At 35.2% G+C, this 18,198-nt stretch overlaps 10 protein-coding genes and 1 non-coding gene across 11 annotated transcripts; 5 read left to right on the top strand and 6 right to left on the bottom strand.

Moving 5' to 3' along the window:
- Nucleotides 1-1,730: 1,730 nt before the first annotated feature.
- On the bottom strand, nt 1,731-4,160 carry SHE4 (She4p; the record flags this gene model as incomplete). The annotated part of the gene is made up of 1 exon (XM_019180418.1): nt 1,731-4,160. The coding sequence occupies one exon, from the start codon at nt 4,158-4,160 to the stop codon at nt 2,139-2,141; it is 2,022 nt and encodes a 673-aa protein (XP_019040625.1). The 3' UTR covers nt 1,731-2,138.
- Nucleotides 4,161-4,332: 172 nt separating this feature from the next.
- On the top strand, nt 4,333-5,314 carry WICANDRAFT_52546 (J domain-containing protein; the record flags this gene model as incomplete). Its single annotated transcript, XM_019182689.1, has 1 exon — nt 4,333-5,314. One exon carries the CDS (start codon nt 4,333-4,335, stop codon nt 5,275-5,277), a length of 945 nt encoding a protein of 314 aa, XP_019040624.1. The 3' UTR covers nt 5,278-5,314.
- Nucleotides 5,315-5,419: 105 nt separating this feature from the next.
- Nucleotides 5,420-5,492, bottom strand: WICANDRAFT_t36. The gene has a single exon. It is a non-coding gene; the product is annotated as a tRNA-Phe (tRNA).
- Nucleotides 5,493-5,710: 218 nt separating this feature from the next.
- Nucleotides 5,711-6,724, top strand: PDR17 (phosphatidylinositol transporter; the record flags this gene model as incomplete). The annotated part of the gene is made up of 1 exon (XM_019184651.1): nt 5,711-6,724. One exon carries the CDS (start codon nt 5,711-5,713, stop codon nt 6,722-6,724), a length of 1,014 nt encoding a protein of 337 aa, XP_019040623.1.
- Nucleotides 6,725-7,502: 778 nt separating this feature from the next.
- Nucleotides 7,503-8,606, top strand: WICANDRAFT_28840 (zinc-binding alcohol dehydrogenase family protein; the record flags this gene model as incomplete). Its single annotated transcript, XM_019181544.1, has 1 exon — nt 7,503-8,606. The coding sequence occupies one exon, from the start codon at nt 7,503-7,505 to the stop codon at nt 8,604-8,606; it is 1,104 nt and encodes a 367-aa protein (XP_019040622.1).
- Nucleotides 8,607-9,682: 1,076 nt separating this feature from the next.
- DEF1 (DNA damage-responsive RNA polymerase-degradation factor DEF1) lies at nt 9,683-11,884 on the bottom strand (the record flags this gene model as incomplete). Its single annotated transcript, XM_019185561.1, has 1 exon — nt 9,683-11,884. The coding sequence occupies one exon, from the start codon at nt 11,882-11,884 to the stop codon at nt 9,683-9,685; it is 2,202 nt and encodes a 733-aa protein (XP_019040621.1).
- A 670-nt stretch (nt 11,885-12,554) lies between these two features.
- FBA1 (fructose-bisphosphate aldolase FBA1) lies at nt 12,555-13,637 on the bottom strand (the record flags this gene model as incomplete). Its single annotated transcript, XM_019181459.1, has 1 exon — nt 12,555-13,637. One exon carries the CDS (start codon nt 13,635-13,637, stop codon nt 12,555-12,557), a length of 1,083 nt encoding a protein of 360 aa, XP_019040620.1.
- Nucleotides 13,638-14,513: 876 nt separating this feature from the next.
- WICANDRAFT_67996 (PRA1 family protein) lies at nt 14,514-15,232 on the bottom strand (the record flags this gene model as incomplete). Its single annotated transcript, XM_019184108.1, has 2 exons — nt 15,032-15,232; nt 14,514-14,981 (listed from the first exon to the last, which is right to left on the bottom strand). The coding sequence occupies exons 1-2, from the start codon at nt 15,101-15,103 to the stop codon at nt 14,514-14,516; spliced, it is 540 nt and encodes a 179-aa protein (XP_019040619.1). The 5' UTR covers nt 15,104-15,232.
- On the top strand, nt 15,233-16,252 carry WICANDRAFT_90912 (uncharacterized protein; the record flags this gene model as incomplete). Its single annotated transcript, XM_019186265.1, has 1 exon — nt 15,233-16,252. A coding segment is annotated over exon 1 (182 nt), but the record flags the coding sequence as incomplete, so codon positions are not given.
- A 14-nt stretch (nt 16,253-16,266) lies between these two features.
- On the bottom strand, nt 16,267-16,768 carry TOA2 (transcription initiation factor IIA subunit gamma; the record flags this gene model as incomplete). The annotated part of the gene is made up of 4 exons (XM_019181442.1): nt 16,267-16,473; nt 16,529-16,574; nt 16,624-16,665; nt 16,728-16,768. The coding sequence occupies 4 exons, from the start codon at nt 16,766-16,768 to the stop codon at nt 16,267-16,269; spliced, it is 336 nt and encodes a 111-aa protein (XP_019040617.1).
- Nucleotides 16,769-16,983: 215 nt separating this feature from the next.
- MPE1 (cleavage polyadenylation factor subunit MPE1) lies at nt 16,984-18,168 on the top strand (the record flags this gene model as incomplete). Its single annotated transcript, XM_019180569.1, has 1 exon — nt 16,984-18,168. A coding segment is annotated over one exon (1,185 nt), but the record flags the coding sequence as incomplete, so codon positions are not given.
- Between the last annotated feature and the right edge of the window lie 30 nt (nt 18,169-18,198).

The following is an 18,198-nucleotide window of genomic DNA, read 5'->3' as shown; positions in this document are numbered from 1 at the left end:
TTATAAAAGTTTGAATACTTTGATCTTAATGGTTTTTTAATGTATGAATAGATACAGAAATGTTTAGCATCATATTTCCCAATTTTCAAGAGTGATTCTATGTTGTCTTTGATCTCTTTAGGTGAATCTGGGGGTGGGATTATACCTGGATCTTTAAACATCGCCTTGAAGAATGTATAGATGACAGTAATGGACAATAACAAAAAGACAAGGTTTGACAATGGAGCTTTGTTGAATGTATAAGGTAGAACTGTTGATATCCAAGATACCAAAATCCAAAAGGCTGTACCGGAAAATATACCTGACAAGTACGGGGTTTTCAAAATTGGGGATTCTGACAAGATATAACATGGAAAAACAACATTTTTCAAGAATCTCACAGTGATGAAGAAAAGAGCACCAGATACAAGAGCTGTGATTAAAATATTCGTAGCCGCTAATAATTGTAACGTGGTTCCAAGGATCAGATAAGGGATCAAAAAAGTGATAACTTTAGCCCATTTTTCAGAGAAGATTTTTTTAATTGGTTCACCATCTGGTTTCAATCCACATTGATACATTGCTGACCTCAAAGATACTGCACTATTCATATCTTGAGCTATGTCAAAGCATCCCTTTCCATCATTTGTTTTTTGTTCCAAGTCGGAGCCTTCTTCTATCAATCTTTTGAGACACTCTTTCTGACCTCGTATCAAAGACCAATGTAGTGCAGTGAATCCTTGATCATCAACAAGTTTGACATTAGCATGGAATTTTAAGAGGGCATCGACACTCAATGAGTCACCTTGGTATCCTGCCCAGTGAAGTGCTGTTCTTCCATTTGGATCAGTTGAGTCGACCGGTATATCTTGCACAAATGCTAAAATGTAAATCACCAACATGATATTTGAAGAATGAACAGCTAGATGAAGAGCATTGAAACCTTGAGAATCACATTTGGCAGGATTAGCACCTTGCTTGATAAGATAGTCAACAATGTAGACAAGACCATATCGACAAGCCCAATGTAATGGGGTAGCATTTAAGTCACCACCTTCTTTGTCAATATCCGCACCTTTTGAGACCAGGTACTTGACAATGGATAATCTATTATTAATGGCAGCCCAGTGAAGACCAGATACTTTGTTCATATCTAAATCAGTCCCTAATTCAACAGCACTGGACTCTATAAGGTCTTTAACAGTGACCAAATCACCAGCTTGACATGCTTCAATGTACTTTCTAATTAGAATGTCGTGTTCATCGTCAATCGCTTGTTGAGCAGCTTGCATAGAGGAAGTGGAGACTGGACTTCCTGGCTCGTCCTTCTTGGAGTCAGGCGTAGTATCTTCCAAAGGCACATCAGCCATCTCTTCAGCTTTATCCTCAGGCATTCTTGATCCAATTGAGCTTTGTAATGATGTTTTTAGTTTGATCCTCATCTAAAAAAATGCCATGGTCTGCTCGGCTGTACCTGACCCTCCGCGAATGCGTTTTGCAAAACGGAAAAAAATTTAAATGAAAAGCCCATCGACGAAATTAACGTAGCTCACTAGAATGAAGACCATAAATAGAAAGGAAACTTCTATTTTCTCCTGCTTTAACTGTAATCTAGTTGATGCACTAATACACTGTGGTATTTCTTGGATATGTCAGTCAGCTGGGCTGGATATTCGGTATTGTGAATGGACATCAACAGGGCACTCTTCATTGTTTCACATAGATGCGTCACAAAAAAGATGGATGGTTTAATTTGGATCGAAATGCGTCAAAATTTTAGCATCCAAAATCATTTGTTGAGATTTCTGAAAAAGAGACTCAATATCAGACTGATTCCAGGTAACTGTGTCAGTCTGTCTGGGCTGTGTATTCGGTATTGTGAATGGACATCAACAGGGCACTCTTCATTGTTTCCAGCCATAGAATTCAGTCTTGTACCTTTCTAGAAGTATTGAATATTCTTCAAGAACTGAAACAACTCAAAAAGAACCAAAAGTTCTTGAGTATACGACAACAGATTACCATTTGATATTTAATTGGATGATAGAATTAATTCATTTGGGAAAATCTGATCAATTTTATGTTTGAGTTTCAGCAAATTATTACCAAAAATGTAGCCATCATATTGTTCATGTATTCAATTATTATATATCTTATAACTATCTAAACTTGACAATCTTGAGTATTTCCAATGCCATTTCGAAAGGTTCTGTGCCTCGCTTGACATTTCTTAGTACCGTTTCAATCCCTTTCTTGAACTGTGAATTTGTAGCCAACCTCTCCATAATTGCAGTATTCTCTTCACTATTGAACACCAAGTAATAAAGAACAAACAATACTCTTTCCAAAAGGTCTTCCTCTTTGCACTGCTCATTTAAAATTGTAAATAAATTATCCAATAGTGTTTTATCCTTTACCACTTCCTCTGCTATAAATGGGAAAGTGACACCAAATGATAAAGCAGCAACAGCTGAACATTGTGATTTGACATCTTTTAACAAAGTGTACTGAACCAATAGATCATATCTTTTCTTTGAAGATTGTTTTGCAAAATTATATACAGCAGCAACACCATCTTTATGTTGTACCAAATTACAGACTAATTCAATAGCTGACCTCCGTATCAATGTGTTTTCATGGTTTAAAAAATGGTCAATCAGATCCCATTGGTCTTCTGGTAATCCACCATTATCAATTGAACTAGCATTGGTCAATGATATCAAGGCTTGAAGTTGATCTTTTAATGGTAATTCCTCTGTTTTCAAGAAAAGAAATAGTGCATACTGAGCTTGACGTAGCTCAAAAATAGTTTTTGGGTCCGTGGTGAGTAAAAGATTTGAGACAGCTCTATATGCAATGATTTTTGTCTCTTCAGAGAAGGTTGATAAATTTAAAAACTTTAATAATATTTTGAGCCCACCTTGTGCTAATATTTGAGGTCGATTATCCTTTGAGGTTGACAAATTGAAAATCAATCTGACAATTTGTATCATCGAATTTGGAGAAACTTCATGTCCGGATATCAATCCCAAAATGTTCCTCTCTAGTAAGTCAGCTTGAAATTCAACAATTTCCAAAGGATCCTCTTCAATATTACTCTCCAATCCTTTTTGAGCATGTTTTTTCAATTCTGAAACTTCTGATTTTTCTTCAATTGTTGTTAAATTTGCTAAAACCACCAAAACACCATACAAATCTTCTTGTGAATCATTTTGAGACTTATCAAGAAGCTTTGTCAAGTCAAAGACCACTTCATCGTCATTTCTTATCCTTTTTCTAACATCAGGTTTAATGGAGAGGTAAGCTAGCCCTTCAATAGTTGTCTTTGTAAACTTTTTGGTGATTGTATTGTAAAGCTCATCTATGGATATTGATTTCTCAAGCTCAACTTGAGTAAAGCTCCAAGTTTTGATTATCACCAATGTAGATAGTTCTTGAATATCTATATCGTTTGATTTTATACCATGAGTTAAAACAGATATAAACTTTACTGCAATCTCTTTTCTCAATTCTTCATCGGAGCACAACAATGACAAAAGACTCAATCCTTCTTTGATTGTGGTTGGGGATGAAAATTCATTCACATTCCTTATAGAATCTTGCACTGACTCCAAGTCATAAAACTTCTTTCCTTGATCTTTCTTGATAACGAATGCGTGTCCGACAATCTTGAAAATTGGTCCATAATCTTCTCTAGCATTCAATATGTCAATTTGTTGTTCCACAGCTTCATATAACCCTGTTGGATCCAGCATTGAATAACGAGCATAAAACCTACTGAAAGCAGCCCAACAGACCTCACTCTTCACCAAACATGGCACACAAGCTCCAACGAAAAACTCAACTTGTTGGAATGGGATCTTATTGAATGTGACATACAATGAAATAGCATCCAAGGCAAAATATAATTCATCCTCTTTTTTTGAAATTTTGGCAATGTTTTTGAAAATATCAAATATTGGCTGTAATGGCTCGTCTTCAGTTGCAAGTGATATCAAATACAATGGTTTACCACACTTTTTGGACAATTCAACTGCTCTATCTGGATTCTTTAGTGCAAGTGATCTAAACTCATCTTTCGAAGTTTTTGCACCTGCTTCGAGCTCTTTCTCGATGGTATTTGTATCAAGAGTTCCCACATCTTCCACCTCAAATAGCTCCTGAAGTCTCTGTATCGACATTCTATCAACGACGTTAACGGCAATTCGAAGTGCTTTTTTAACAGTTGATGAAGTTTCGATTTTACCTTCGCGATTTTTCTAAAAAGCCTTTGGGAAAAATTGTGACATAAACACAAACCATCAAACATCAACAAAGGCAGGTTCACACACACTTGGTCCTATTCATTCCAAGATGAGCTCTAAGGATATTGATTATCTAAAGTCAAATAATGTGGACATTTATCAGCTTTTAGAGGTCCCTAATGATGCCCAAGATGTCACCATAAGGAAGGCTTACCGTAAACAAGCATTGATATACCATCCAGATAAGAATCCATCACCAAGTGCTGCTGAGAAATTCCATTCAATATCACTATCTCTGAAAGTGCTCACAGATAAACATCTACGAAGTGAATATGACAATTGGTTGAGTTCAAAGAAATTGGAAAGTCTGCGAACTGAGAAACTAGATGCTAGCAGAAGAAAAATGAAGGATGATTTAGAAAGGGCAGAAAATGATGCGAGTTCACAAGGTTTTACATGGAATAAACGTGCTGCTACTGAGAGTGCAAATAGATTTGGTGCTGAGCTAGAAAGACTAAGGCAAGAAGGTGCGCAAAAGAGACGAGAATTTGAGAAACAATACTTGTCCAAATTTGATAGTGATGAAGTTTCTAAGAGAACAAAATCGTCAGTAGCAAATGATTCAACACAGCTAGATTTCACTGTTAAAGTGAGGTGGAAAATTAAAGAAGGGATCTCGGATTTGTTTAACGCTGATATATTGAGTGGGATTATGTCGGTATTTGGAGAAATTGAATCCGCAAACATTTTACCAAGAGGGTCAGAATCAAGATATGATACTGGTTTAGTCAAATTTAAATCCAAAAGTTGTGCTATAGAAGCTGTCAATCATGATTTTTCACGTAAAAGTTCAAAATGGGAAGGTACATCATATCGGAAACTTTCCGGGCTCTTAAGAGAAGCCAAGTGGAACAAGAAACAACCAAAAAACATCCCAAATGATGGTATTTTGAACAAAGATGAAATGAGTTTTGAAGAGTATATGAATCTCACGTTGTTGAAACTAAAAGAGGCCAAAGACCCGAAACATCTTCGGAGAAAGTTTGAAGTATAAAATTGAACATTAATGAACCAAACAACCACTAAAAGACCCCAAAACAATGTAGAACCAATGTAGAATCATCCAAATATCAAGAATATGAGCTCCAATAGTGCAAAAAAAAAGCAGGATTTCGCCCGCTGAAAAAAAAGAAGTTTGCGATTTCTGTGGATTGAACACAGGACCTTTAGATCTTCAGTCTAACGCTCTCCCGACTGAGCTAAAACCGCTTTCCGATGAGTTGTTAAATCCGTTGAGCGGCCCTACAATGCTTAGCGCTTACCCGTATTTGTGGCGCGAACCATGATTTTGTTAGTGAAAAATTCCGAAATTTTTGGCACATAACTGATTTTTTGAAATATAGTTTTCTGATGTTTGCGTGATGACATTATTTCTTTATGAAAAGAATTCTTGATCTTTATAAAGTTTAGGTGAATAGATAGAGACAATGTTTAAAAGAAAGCATAATAAACCTGAAATTAATGAAAGACAGGCAGATTGGATCGATGTTTCGGTACCATATGAAAAGCCGGAATCAATCAAAGCACCAGAACCAAAGCAATTAAAAGAAGATGAAATTGTTAAATATAATGAAGTTTTAAAACATTTTCAAAATCCAGATATATCAGTTGCTACTAAACCAAAAGGTGCAGAGAAGGCGCCTTTAACTGATCGTGAAAGGGCTTGGTTAACTAGAGAATGTTTTTTGAGATATTTGAGAGCAACTAAATGGATAGTGGATGATGCTATTGAAAGATTAGAATTATCACTTGCTTGGAGAAGAGAATTTGGTATAAGTGGAGATAATGATACAGTTACAGGTGAAATGGTATCTCCAGAGAATACTACTGGTAAACAAGTGATACTTGGTTATGATAGTGATGCTAGACCAATTTTATATTTGAAGAATGGTCGTCAAAATACAAAATCTTCATTTAGACAAGTTCAACATTTAGTGTTCTTTTTAGAAAAAGTTATAGATCTCATGCCTGTTGGTCAGGACACAATTGCATTGCTTATAGATTTCAAACATTATGATGTTGAAGGTACCACATCTAAGATTCCTTCTTTATCAATTGGTAAACAAGTGTTGAATATCCTACAAACACATTATCCGGAAAGATTGGGAAGAGCATTATTAACCAATATTCCATTCGTTGCTTGGACATTTTTAAAACTTATTCATCCATTCATAGATCCACAAACTAGAGAAAAAATTATATTTGATAAACCTTTTGAAGATTATGTCCCATCAGATCAATTAGATAAAGATTATGGTGGTAAATTATTTTTTGAATATAAGCATGATATATATTTCCCTGCATTGATTGAGCAAGCTGAAGCCAAAAAGGAAAGATCATTTGAAAGATTTTTAAAATTTGGAGGTGTTGTTGGTTTAAGTGAATACGATTTAAGAGGATCCAATGAAGAGTTGCAATATCCTGTGCATCAATTAAACTGAATATTCTAACATCCCAAGTGATGGCTAAATATATTCAAGCGATTCTGTTTTCATGTCAACTGCTGAAATTTTTCAAGCTCTGTAGTTTTTCCGAAGAATCTAAATACGGTGTCTATCGCGTTTTTGTGTACAGATCGCGACTTTCCTTCACGATATACAGATTCATTTCAAATATTGAAACCAAGATATAATGAATCTGGATCCTGTGGGTACAACATTGTACCCATCGTATTCACGTCGATTGTTCGTCGAAAAAAAAATTATGAATTTAAAGAAAATCAATCGCTCATCAGTGAATTTGACTGCCTTCCAGAACCCAAAATAGACCATTATCATAAACAATCGAGAAATGGCTGATGACTTTTACATTGATCCTTTAATTCGGGAGGATTATGAAGCCATCTCAGCCCTTTGTAACAGCGACCCTGGCGCAAGGCGTATTGTTACAATAATTGTGGAATACATTGAAAATAATCCACATCGTTCAATGGCTGAAATCGCAGGTTCAATTTCTAGGGTTCTTGACCGACTACAACAACGTCGTGTTGATGAGCCCTTGGTAGAGGAGCATGTTCCAGAAGAATCACACAATTGAACGCTTGGTTGAAAATATTAGAAGAACGTTCGTCTGTATAACCAACCAATCAACGGTTTAGATCCTCGCCACATTTGGCTGAGTGCACTTGGATCAATTAGTAATTGAAAATGTAGCTATAAAACAAACATCAATCCATCTGAAATTGAAAAAAAAACCACTTTCTCTTAGCTCTACAACTCGATGACGAAACTACCAAGCACTCAAAAGGCCATAAAGTTGAATGATGATTACAAATTAGTGGTGAGAAATGACTCGCCAGTCTCAACAAATTTGGAAGATGATGAAATACTTGTTAAAGTGAAAGCTGTTGCCTTGAACCACACTGATTATTATTTTGCAGATTTTAAATGGGCAAGTCCCGGTGAGGGCTCAGGCACATGTCTAGCTGGTGATGTTTTGGCAGTTGGTGATAAAGTTACCAGGTTTTCTATAGGTGATACAATTACAAGTTTTACGTTTGGTTCTGACTCTCAATTTAAAGATCATGGTGCATATCAACAATATGTCAAAGTTTTGGAGATCAATTCTTTCCAGTTCAACGTAAAGGGCTATTCTGATTCTGGTTCCATTGAAAGAGGAACAATAAAAACATATGAAGATGGTGCTTCTGTTGCTAATGCATTGATAACCATAGGTATTTCAGTATATCAAACATTTGAAGCATATAAAAATGATCCAAGTAAGACCATTTTGATTTATGGAGGTTCAACAAACGTTGGACAATTGGCAATTCAATATGCAAAGACCTTAGGCTGGAAAATCATTGCAATTGCCTCCCCAAAATATAATGAACTATTGAAGAAACTTGGAGCTGAAATTGTTCTTGATTACCACTCAGAAACCTTGGTTGATGACATCAAAAATTTGAAAATATCGATTGATTATGGATATATCACTACTGGGGGAACAAAAGCAGTTGAACAGATATACGAAGCATTACCAGATGACAAAGTGATCAAATTAGAAGGTTTGCAAGTTCCTGATGTTTCATTCATAAAGGAAAAGAAACCAAATATTCAGTATGAATTGACTAGGGCATTTACATCACATGGAAAATCAATTAAATATGGTGATGGTCGTATTTTCCATCCAAAAGAGGGTACTTTGGAAAGATTAAAAGAGTTTGTACCAATTGTTGAGAATTTATCCAAGCAAGGGAAATTGGATCATCTACCGATTAGAGTTTTACCTGGGGGATTTGATGCTGTCAATGATGGATTAAAATTGTTGAAAGAAGGTAAAATATCGAATGAGAGGTTAGTTATCAGGGTGGACAGTAATTGAGTGTCTATATTGGCTCAACTGCTTAGTATTTTATCAGTGTAGCTCTATGTTCAAATCACTGAATCTCCTTAAAGGTTTATAGTGGGTACATTCTTCGTATCAAAAATTTAAATATGATAATTATACTAATACCTCTCATGATATATCCATCGAACGATCCGACTTGTAAGAATATCGGCCAGCAGCAGCTAGCTTGTGTATTTGACCTAGTATTTGTATAAAATTATTTTGAGCTGAATATTAATATTTTGTGGTGATTAATGATATATTATAAAAACATAGAATTACGTACTATCTGCTCATTTTCCACATAAAATTCATTGATCAGAATATAACTAATATATAACTAATATATAACTATTTGAATTTATCAAAATTTTATATAAATATTAAATTATATTGCACTTTTTCAAAATTGTATACCTCATATTTTTAAATATCATTTCCAATTCCTCAAATTCTGAAAAACTTCAAAATTTCAAAGTTGCAATTTTGCCAATATTATTGTAAATTAATGAAATATAATTTATTTTATTAGTCTCCTAAATATTTTACAGGATCAGAATCATAATTGTTGAAGTTATTCACACTTTAAATTATATCAAATAGCCGCGGCCGGCCCAAGGCGCCGCCATACAACTTTTTTCAAAAAATACAATTACATTTATGTCAATTTATTCAAAATATAAAGCCAGTTATCGATAATTAATCTCTCATTCATGGCGTTGGATAATTTTCAGCTATGAACCTTGCTCACATGCTACTGATTGAATCTAATATTAGAATTCACTAACCATCAAGCAAAGTCAATAGATCAAGAAAAGCACCCAGAACCTTCAACTACAAGACCTAAAACTACATTCAAATTAAACGTAACGGAACAAAATAAAATTCTTTATATAACTTTTATTTCAAAGCAATTTAATCAAAACAATTCCCCATATTCTTCTTCAAAGATCCAAAAGAATGACAACGAAAAAATAATGAAAACCTCAATAAAAATCACTACCTCTCACATTCATCCTTCTTCACTTTTCCAAAAAACCACACATCAGGGAACAATTTTTCCAACTCATCTAATACCAACCTCTACCATTAGCGGAGAAATCAGCATTAGCATAAGCACCATAATAACTTGGTTGAACACCTTGATAATATGGGGCTTGACCTTGGACAGCTTGTTGTGGTTGACCTTGGCCTTGAGCTTGTTGACCATCAACATCACCTTGTTGTTGAGAGCCTGGTGCAGAAGTACCGGATTGACCACCTTGAGAAGCTGGGTTGGAAGCAGTAGCTTGACCAGCTTGTTGTTGACCTTGTGGGACACCATAACCATAAGCTTTTGGTTGTTGTTGCTGTTGTTGTTGTTGTTGTTGTTGTTGTTGTTGTTGAGCAGCAGTGTATTGGTTATATGGAGGATATTGTTGTTGTTGAGCAGCGGCAGCTTGTTGTTGGAAATAAGCATATTGTTGTGGATAATACATATATGGCATATTTTGGAAGAAGGCTGGAGTTTGATATGGAATGTTTGCAACGTTTGGTTGTTGACCAGCTGAAGCTTGACCAGTTGTTGTTGGTTGAGCAGTGTTTGGTTGAACTGATGAAGTGACTGGTGATGCAGTTGATAATTCATTCATTGGGATACCAGTACCTGGGATTTGTGGTGGGATACCATATGGTGATTGTTGATGACCAAATTGTGAAGTTTGAGCTTGTTGTGCGGCTGAAGCTTGTTGTTGAGCAGAAGCAGCAGATGATTGATCATAAGAACCTGAACCACCAGCAGATCTTTGTTGGTTGTATAATGAGTTACGATCATATTGATAATCTAAACCACCATAGTTGTAACCTGGTAAATGAGATTGATAACCAGCATAGTATTGATCATAAGCACCTTTTGGAGGTTGTTGTTGTTGACCAGCTTGTTGTGATTGAGGTTGTTGTTGTTGTTGAGCTTGAGCTTGAGGTTGTTGTTGTTGATATTGTTGTTGATACAAGTTGTTTTGTTGTTGTTGAGCTTGTTGATATTGACGAGGTAATTGTTGTTGTTGTTGTTGGTTATTGTACAAGTTGTTATATTGACGTTGTTGTTGTTGCTGAGGTTGAGCAGATTGTTGTTGTTGTTGTTGTTGTTGAGCAGGTTTTTCATCTTCTTGTAATAATGAAGAACCAAATGAAATACCGCCAACATTACCAACTTGGTTAGCAGAGCTTGGTAAAACAACTGGAGCATCTTGTTGTAATCTTCTTTGAGTTTTTTGTTGAGGTTGTTCAGTAACTGGGATTTCAGCAGAAACTTCTTGTTGTTTTGGAATTGAAGCTGGGGCAGCTTGTTGTTCTTGTTCTTCAACAGCTGGGACAGCAGTTGGAGCAACTTCAGGTTTTGATTCTTGTTTATCTTCAACAGAAACGGTTTCAACACCTTTTGTAACTTCAACAACTTTTTCAACATCTTTTTGTTCAGGTTGTTCCACAACGGCTGGAGCAGCTTGAGGTTGAGCTTGAGGTTTTGGTTTTGGAGTTTGTTTCTTCTTTGGAGCTGGTGGAGCTGCGATGGCAGCCCAAGATTTATTACTAGTTGCTGGAGTTTGTGCAGGTTTTTTAACTTCTTTTGGAGTTTCCTTTTGTTCTTCTTTTGGTTGTTCTTGTTTAACTTCTTCTTCCACTTTTTCTGGTTGTTGTTGTTGTGGTTCTTGTTCTTCAGATTGTTGAGATTCTTGAGTAGATTCTTGAGGTTGTTCTTGTTGTTTTGAAGCTTTTGCCTTTGGATCTGAATTAGCTAAAGCAGCGGCCCAAGAAGATGAAGAAGGTTTACCAGATGAAGCATTAGCTGGTGCACTAGTTGGTTTAGTTGATTTTGGTGCACTAGTTTTCTTTAAACCTTTCTCTTTTGGAGTTGTGGCACTTCTTTGTTTAAATTCCTTCTTTGGATGACTTCCATTTTCTTTGTTTATTATATGTTTTGGCTCATCAGAAACAACTTGTTTTTCCTTTTTAGTTGGTTTTTTAACTTCATCCCATTTACTAACTGCACCTGTTGTAATTTTTTCAATAATAACTTCCAATACATCAAATTCATTAATTAAATCTACCAAATCTTCATTTGACCAATCTGGGAATAACTCATTCAATGGAGATAATTTTGATTTGATTTCATCTGAATATTTTGATGAAGATGAAGATGAGGATGGGTTATTATTAAATCTTTTGGATTGATTTCTAAACCCGCCTCTTGGCCTTCTTGATTGTTGTGATTTCTGTGTTGTAGATTCTGACATTATATGTGTATATGTGTGTGTTTAAAACTGGATTTAGAAAAAAAATTGGATCAGTATCTTCTTCTCTTTCAAACCAGTTGTTGTTGTTGTATGTGTTGATGGATTTATACAAAAATAATGTGATAAAACTATTCTTTTTTTTTGAGGGTTTGTGATTTGTGATGGAGAATTGAGGTATGTTATGATTTGATAAGAATGATTAAATCAATTGATTAAAAATGAATTCAACTATTCTTTTCTTGATTCTATGATATCTATTATGATTTCATTCAATTAACCAAATTGTTCGATGGCACTTTTTTTTTTCAATTCGACGTCGAAAATTTCAACTAAATGTGGAAAATCCGGGTAAAAAAGAGGTGGAAATTGATCATTTAATTATAGAAAACGTAATAAAGGGAATCAATTGGTTGGTGATTTACTATTGATTCATGAGCTTTGTATTCTTATTCATTTGCTATTATTTTCTCTCTTTTATTTGATTCATTTATGCCCAATTTCACAGTTTCCCCTAATCATATTAATGTTTTGCTCTCCTTGACTTCCCAATTGGGTAATTACAAGTCCGACATCAAAGTTCTACAAACATTAATATTCAAACTAAAAATTTCATAAAATTAAAAACACTCGTTAAAACTATGTAAACAATAAATCATTAGATACACTCTTCTTATAATTGGTTCTTTGTGTGGAAGATATCTAAAGCTTCAGAGATTCTAGCACTCATAGTTTTTTCACCTTCTCTAACCCAGACTCTTGGATCAAAGTATTTCTTGTTTGGTTTATCTTCACCATCTGGGTTACCAACTTGAGACATGATGTAATCTTTCTTGTTCAAGACATAATCTCTAATACCGGTCAAGTAAGCATATTGACAATCGGTATCCAAGTTAACTTTAACAACACCATTAGTGATTGCGGTATCAAATTCTTGTTGAGAAGAACCTGAACCACCGTGGAAGACCAAGTATAATGGATGTTTGTTATCAGTACCAATTTGTTGTTTGGCATATCTTTGATGGTCACCCAAGATTTCTGGTTTTAATTGAACGTTACCTGGTTTGTAAACACCATGAACGTTACCAAAAGCAGCAGCAATTGAGAAATTTGGAGAGATTGGAGCTAAAGCTTCATGAACTTTGAAGACGGTTTCTGGTAAAGTGTATAAGGATTCTTTTTGAACGTGTTCATTGTTAACACCATCTTCTTCACCACCAGTGATACCAATTTCCATTTCCAACCATTGGCCTAATTTGGACATTCTTGTAAAGTATTTAACACAAGTGGCAATGTTTTCATCATCAGTTTCTTCAGATAAATCCAACATATGGGATGAGAATAATGGTTCACCATGTTCAGCAAAGAAGGCTTCATCAGCTTCCAAGAATCCATCAAACCATTGTAATAATTTCTTAGCACAATGATCAGTGTGTAAAACAACTGGGATACCATAAGTTGGAGCAATTGATCTGATATAATGAGCAGCAGCAATACAACCGGCAATTGAAGCTTTTTGGTCAGTGTTTGAAACACCTTTACCAGCGAAATAGGCCGCACCACCTTGAGAAGTTTGCAAGATGATTGGAGATTTAGCATCTCTAGCAGCTTCTAAAGCGGCAACAGCAGTTGATGAAGAAGTGACATTGATGGCTGGGATAGCAAAACCTTTTTCTTGAGCATAGTCGAATAAAGCTTTGACATCATCACCGTAGATGACACCTGATTTTCTTTTTAAAACGTCTTGAACACCCATTGTAGATTGTAATTGATTGATTGTATGTATAAAGTAATGATACTTTTGATGAGGAAAGGGAAAAATAAACAATTGAGGATTCTCTTGTCAAAAGGGATGAACCAAGGTTTATATAATTTTGGGAGAAGTTTTTTCGTTGTCGATGAAATCCGTAACGTGGTGGGTGGATCAACCGATGTCCAGGTCAAGAATCGTCAGCCAACGTCGAGAAATGGCAGATTTGGAGAGCAGATTTAGAGAGAGAATAAAGAGAGATGGGGGAATTGGATGGTGAGAGAGTGGTTATAGAGTCAATTGGGTAGAGTGTAGTTTGTTTTGTTTGGTTGATTGGGTTTTACTGTGCTCAGAGTGTTGAGTTGGTGGTGGTGAAAAGTCCGGTTGTGATGGTGGTTGTTAGCAATTAGTGTTACATAAGAGACGTTAAGCAGTTGCTCTTTGCTAGAGGCTATACGTAGTCTAAATTAATACTAAATTACTACTAAATTACTACTATTCTATTAGATTACTACTATTACTTCTACTATATTCTACTATCATCTTCCATTCTCTTCTCTTCTCTTCTAATTCTGATGATTATGATTCAATCCAACTGATTCCTACATCGCACCAGCTGACACTCGCAGTCAAATCACATCAACGCAATTAGACATCATCTCGCAAGACTAAACAAACAGCCAACACTCAGGTACCATGACATGGCACACAGATACAACAACAACTGACACAGAATTAATACTAGAATTAATTATGATCCTGCTTCTGGTGATGCTCCAGTTGCTTCAGTTGACCATCCCGGTGCTTCTCGTCATCCCACCCATAATACAAACCCACATCGCTACATAACCATCAGGGTAAATATTAATTAGCTTATGTTCTCTATACAACACTCTCATTAAAACTAGTCTCTGGTAAATTATCAATCAATAACCCATGTGTAATTATAATACCACCTGATATACTACTTAATGAAATCAATGTACTAATTGGACTAGAATAAAATATCACCGGTGTGGTTAGGATGATCAATCCTAAATATAAATAAGTCTTGTTTAAATGAATATTAACATTCCCAATTCTAATTTGTTCAAATTCATAATTATTCAACACAATAAACCCACCAATCAATCCAATTAATGAAATCAACAACATTGGTTTTTGAAATAATAAAAAAATTGAAATTATTAAAACAATGATTAAATAATTTGAATTGAAAAAATTTAAATTGAATAATAATCTTGTTTTAGCTTCATTTATTGTTTTGGGGGTGTTTAGTTTAGACAAGTTGAAAAATTCTTTTAATGGTTTAATATTTGTGATTTTATGATGTAAATATGGATTTTGGTGCTATTGGCATTGTTAGACATACGCGATTGCAAAACAATAACGTCACTCACTTTAATGGTGTCCAAGTCCCATTTGTTGAATTTGAACTGGGCAGCGTTGAATTGGGAAGGAAATGCACTCATGGTCTGTAGTGATACAGGTCTAATCTATTAAATCTAGTCAAATCTTTGGTGAATTGAAAAAATACAATCACTTGTTTATCTGAGATCATCAACATTTTTTTTTTCAAATTTGGGAATGCTCTGTTCAAGAATTCGCGAATTGATGATTTTTGAAAAAAAACGTTCACTTTACACAGTCTTGATATTTAGGTCGAAGAACCGTAATTTTGATTTCTTTCTCCAGCGCATAGCATGAAAGCGAGTGGTTGTCAGATATAGCTGTAGCGGGAATACTACTAAGGCCTAATGATGGTAATCAATGGCTATGATGTTGGATGTTGTAACCCTGATGCCCTATGAGATGGTTATTATGTGTATTGTATAGACTAGTTGTACTGGGATCTCCTGTGGTATTTATACTTCTTATCATCAAGCTTATCTCAAGCTGACAATTAGTGGTATTTTGTTAGTATTTTGAAATATTGTGTCAGACGACCATCTGCATTGTTTGATGAAAGTTTAAACCATTATGGATGATCTGCAATTGTCGTGAAAGTTCATCGCTTTTACAATCAAACAAGTTGAAGTTCACTATTCAATTTACATGGAGTTTCCCTGGATTTATCAATTGATGGGAAATCTTTTGTGGTCTGAGTGTATCTCCAATTCATTGATTTTGATTAATTATATTGTAGGTCTTTGGGCTAAACATATCCAGAAGACAAGCTCTTCATCGTCTATCCCAGTAGCTAAACACCAAGCCAACAATTATCAAGTGGCAGTTAGATGAATGCGACTATGAAGCTCAACTTCATTGACTCATTTTGGACCTCTTTTTCTATTTGCTGAGAAAAACATGGCTACTTTGGGTTATCACTAATACCTACAATCCCCGACACCTAAATTCTAGATAGAGCTTGTATTACCACCAACCTGCACACCTAATCAATACCTACAACCTTTAATCCTTAAAAGACACCTATATTATATTCCCAAGAAATACACACATATGATGTCCCTGTTTCATATTACAAAACTTTTCAAAAAGCACAAATAACCTAACAACCCAAATTGAATTAATAAACAATATAATAAAGAAGAGAAAAAAAGCACACAGCTTCATTGAGATAACTTATCAGGTCTCTAGCCAGCCCTTACCTGGCAACAATCTCCCGAGAATCCAATCAAACATCCCCAGCTTTCTTAGCATTACATGCAACAATTCTAATCTTTTCAGCATTAATAGTTTCATTTTGATCTAATTTAACATTAACATCCTTGATAACAAAAGTCCACACATCATCACAGAATCTATAAGTATGTAGATGACCTTTGAATGTTAATTTGGATTTAACATTTTCCTTCAATGTGTCAGATACAACACGATCAAACTAAATCATAGTTAGCACACAATAGCCTCCACAAAGACAAAAACAAAAAACATACATTTGCCAAAATCCTCATCGCCAGCTGTGGTTCAATTCTTTGATCACTATCCTTTGATTAGTTTCCCCTATCTGTCACATACTGGATGTACTTACGAGATCAAAGTATCAAGAGCATCTGTTAACGAAGTACCTAAACTAGAATAAAAACTTGTTAGTATTCCTTGAATTGAACCAAATACAATAGACAGACCACATACGTGCTTCTTCTATAAAGCTCATAGTAACCCTGACTACTCATGATGACCAACGAGTTAGGCTATTGCGCTTTCCATCAACAGAATCTCCTTTCCCAATTCGATTGTTAAAGTCTGTTTTCGTTTTGAAGGCAAAACAATTACAAATTCCGCGAAAGTTGCCCGGTGTTGAAATTTCCGCGAATTTTAATTAATTAGTTTATCAATTACTTGAAGAATCTTTTAACCATCAACTAGATCATCACCAATACTATCAATCATGTCATCCACCATTTTTTATAGATTCAGATCACAGAAAAACTCATCAAGAATACAGTTTGACGGTACTGGTCTAACAGTGTACGACTTAAAGAAGGAAATCATCAATGAAAATAAACTTGGAACAGGACTAGATTTTGATCTAAGACTTTATAACAACGATACAAATGAAGAATATCAAGATGATGCAGTGGTGATACCTCGTTCCACATCTGTCATTGCCAGAAGATCACCAGCTACTAGAAACGGGAAAGGTACAGCGGCCAGATATGTCACTGGTAAACCACGAGCAACAAAGATTGAATTAAAACCTCAACAACAAACACAGGCAACACAACAGGATAATAATAATCAAACACAACAAACAGAAGAAGAAAGAATCAATGCAATGTTTGCTAATCAAAGTGATCAATGGAAACAAACACAACAAGTCATGTCCACTGCGACTCCTGTTTATAATAAACCTGCAGCTTCGTCAACAACAAATAATCCAGATGATGTACCACCACCAGGCTATATGTGTTATAGATGTGGTAGTAAAGATCATTGGATCAAGAATTGTCCAACTAATGACGATCCTAATTGGGAAGGTAAGCGAGTCAAGAGAACTACAGGTATTCCAAAGACTTATTTGAAAACTATTGAAAAACCTGAAGATGAATCAACAGGTGTCAAATCTTATATGATGAATGAAGAAGGGAAATATGTTGTCCAAGTGGCCGATGAGAAATCTTGGGAAACTTATAAGAAAAAAGTTAACAAGACCCAGGATATGATTAATGATATGAAAGATATCGACCCGGCTTTGATAGATCCATCTACTGGGAAAGTTTTCCAAGATCCTGTGAATACCCCATGTTGTGATTCGATTTTTTCAAAACAAGTTATCGAGGATAAATTACTGGAGAGTGATTTTGTTTGTCCGAAATGTGGTAAAGAAGATATTTATCTAGATCAATTGAAACCAAATGTTGAATTAAACAAGAAAGTTGAAGAATTTTTAGATAGTGAGTTTGAAAAAAGAGGTGTCAAGAGAACTACACAAGAAGATTTAGAACAATCTAAAAGACAAAATATTGGTTCATTGCCTATAAAGCCAGATGCCTCACAACAACAACAACAACAACCAGGTGGTCAAATACCGATGATGCCAATGAATCCATTTGGATTACCATTTGTTCCACCGTTTGGAATGATGCCACCACCTCCACAACAA

The sequence above is a fragment of the Wickerhamomyces anomalus genome (assembly GCF_001661255.1).
Source record: "Wickerhamomyces anomalus NRRL Y-366-8 unplaced genomic scaffold WICANscaffold_2, whole genome shotgun sequence".
NCBI classification, from domain to species: Eukaryota; Fungi; Ascomycota; class Saccharomycetes; order Phaffomycetales; family Wickerhamomycetaceae; genus Hansenula; species Hansenula anomala.
Note: the sequence above shows the minus strand (reverse complement) of the source record. Positions and strands in the feature narration are given on the sequence as shown.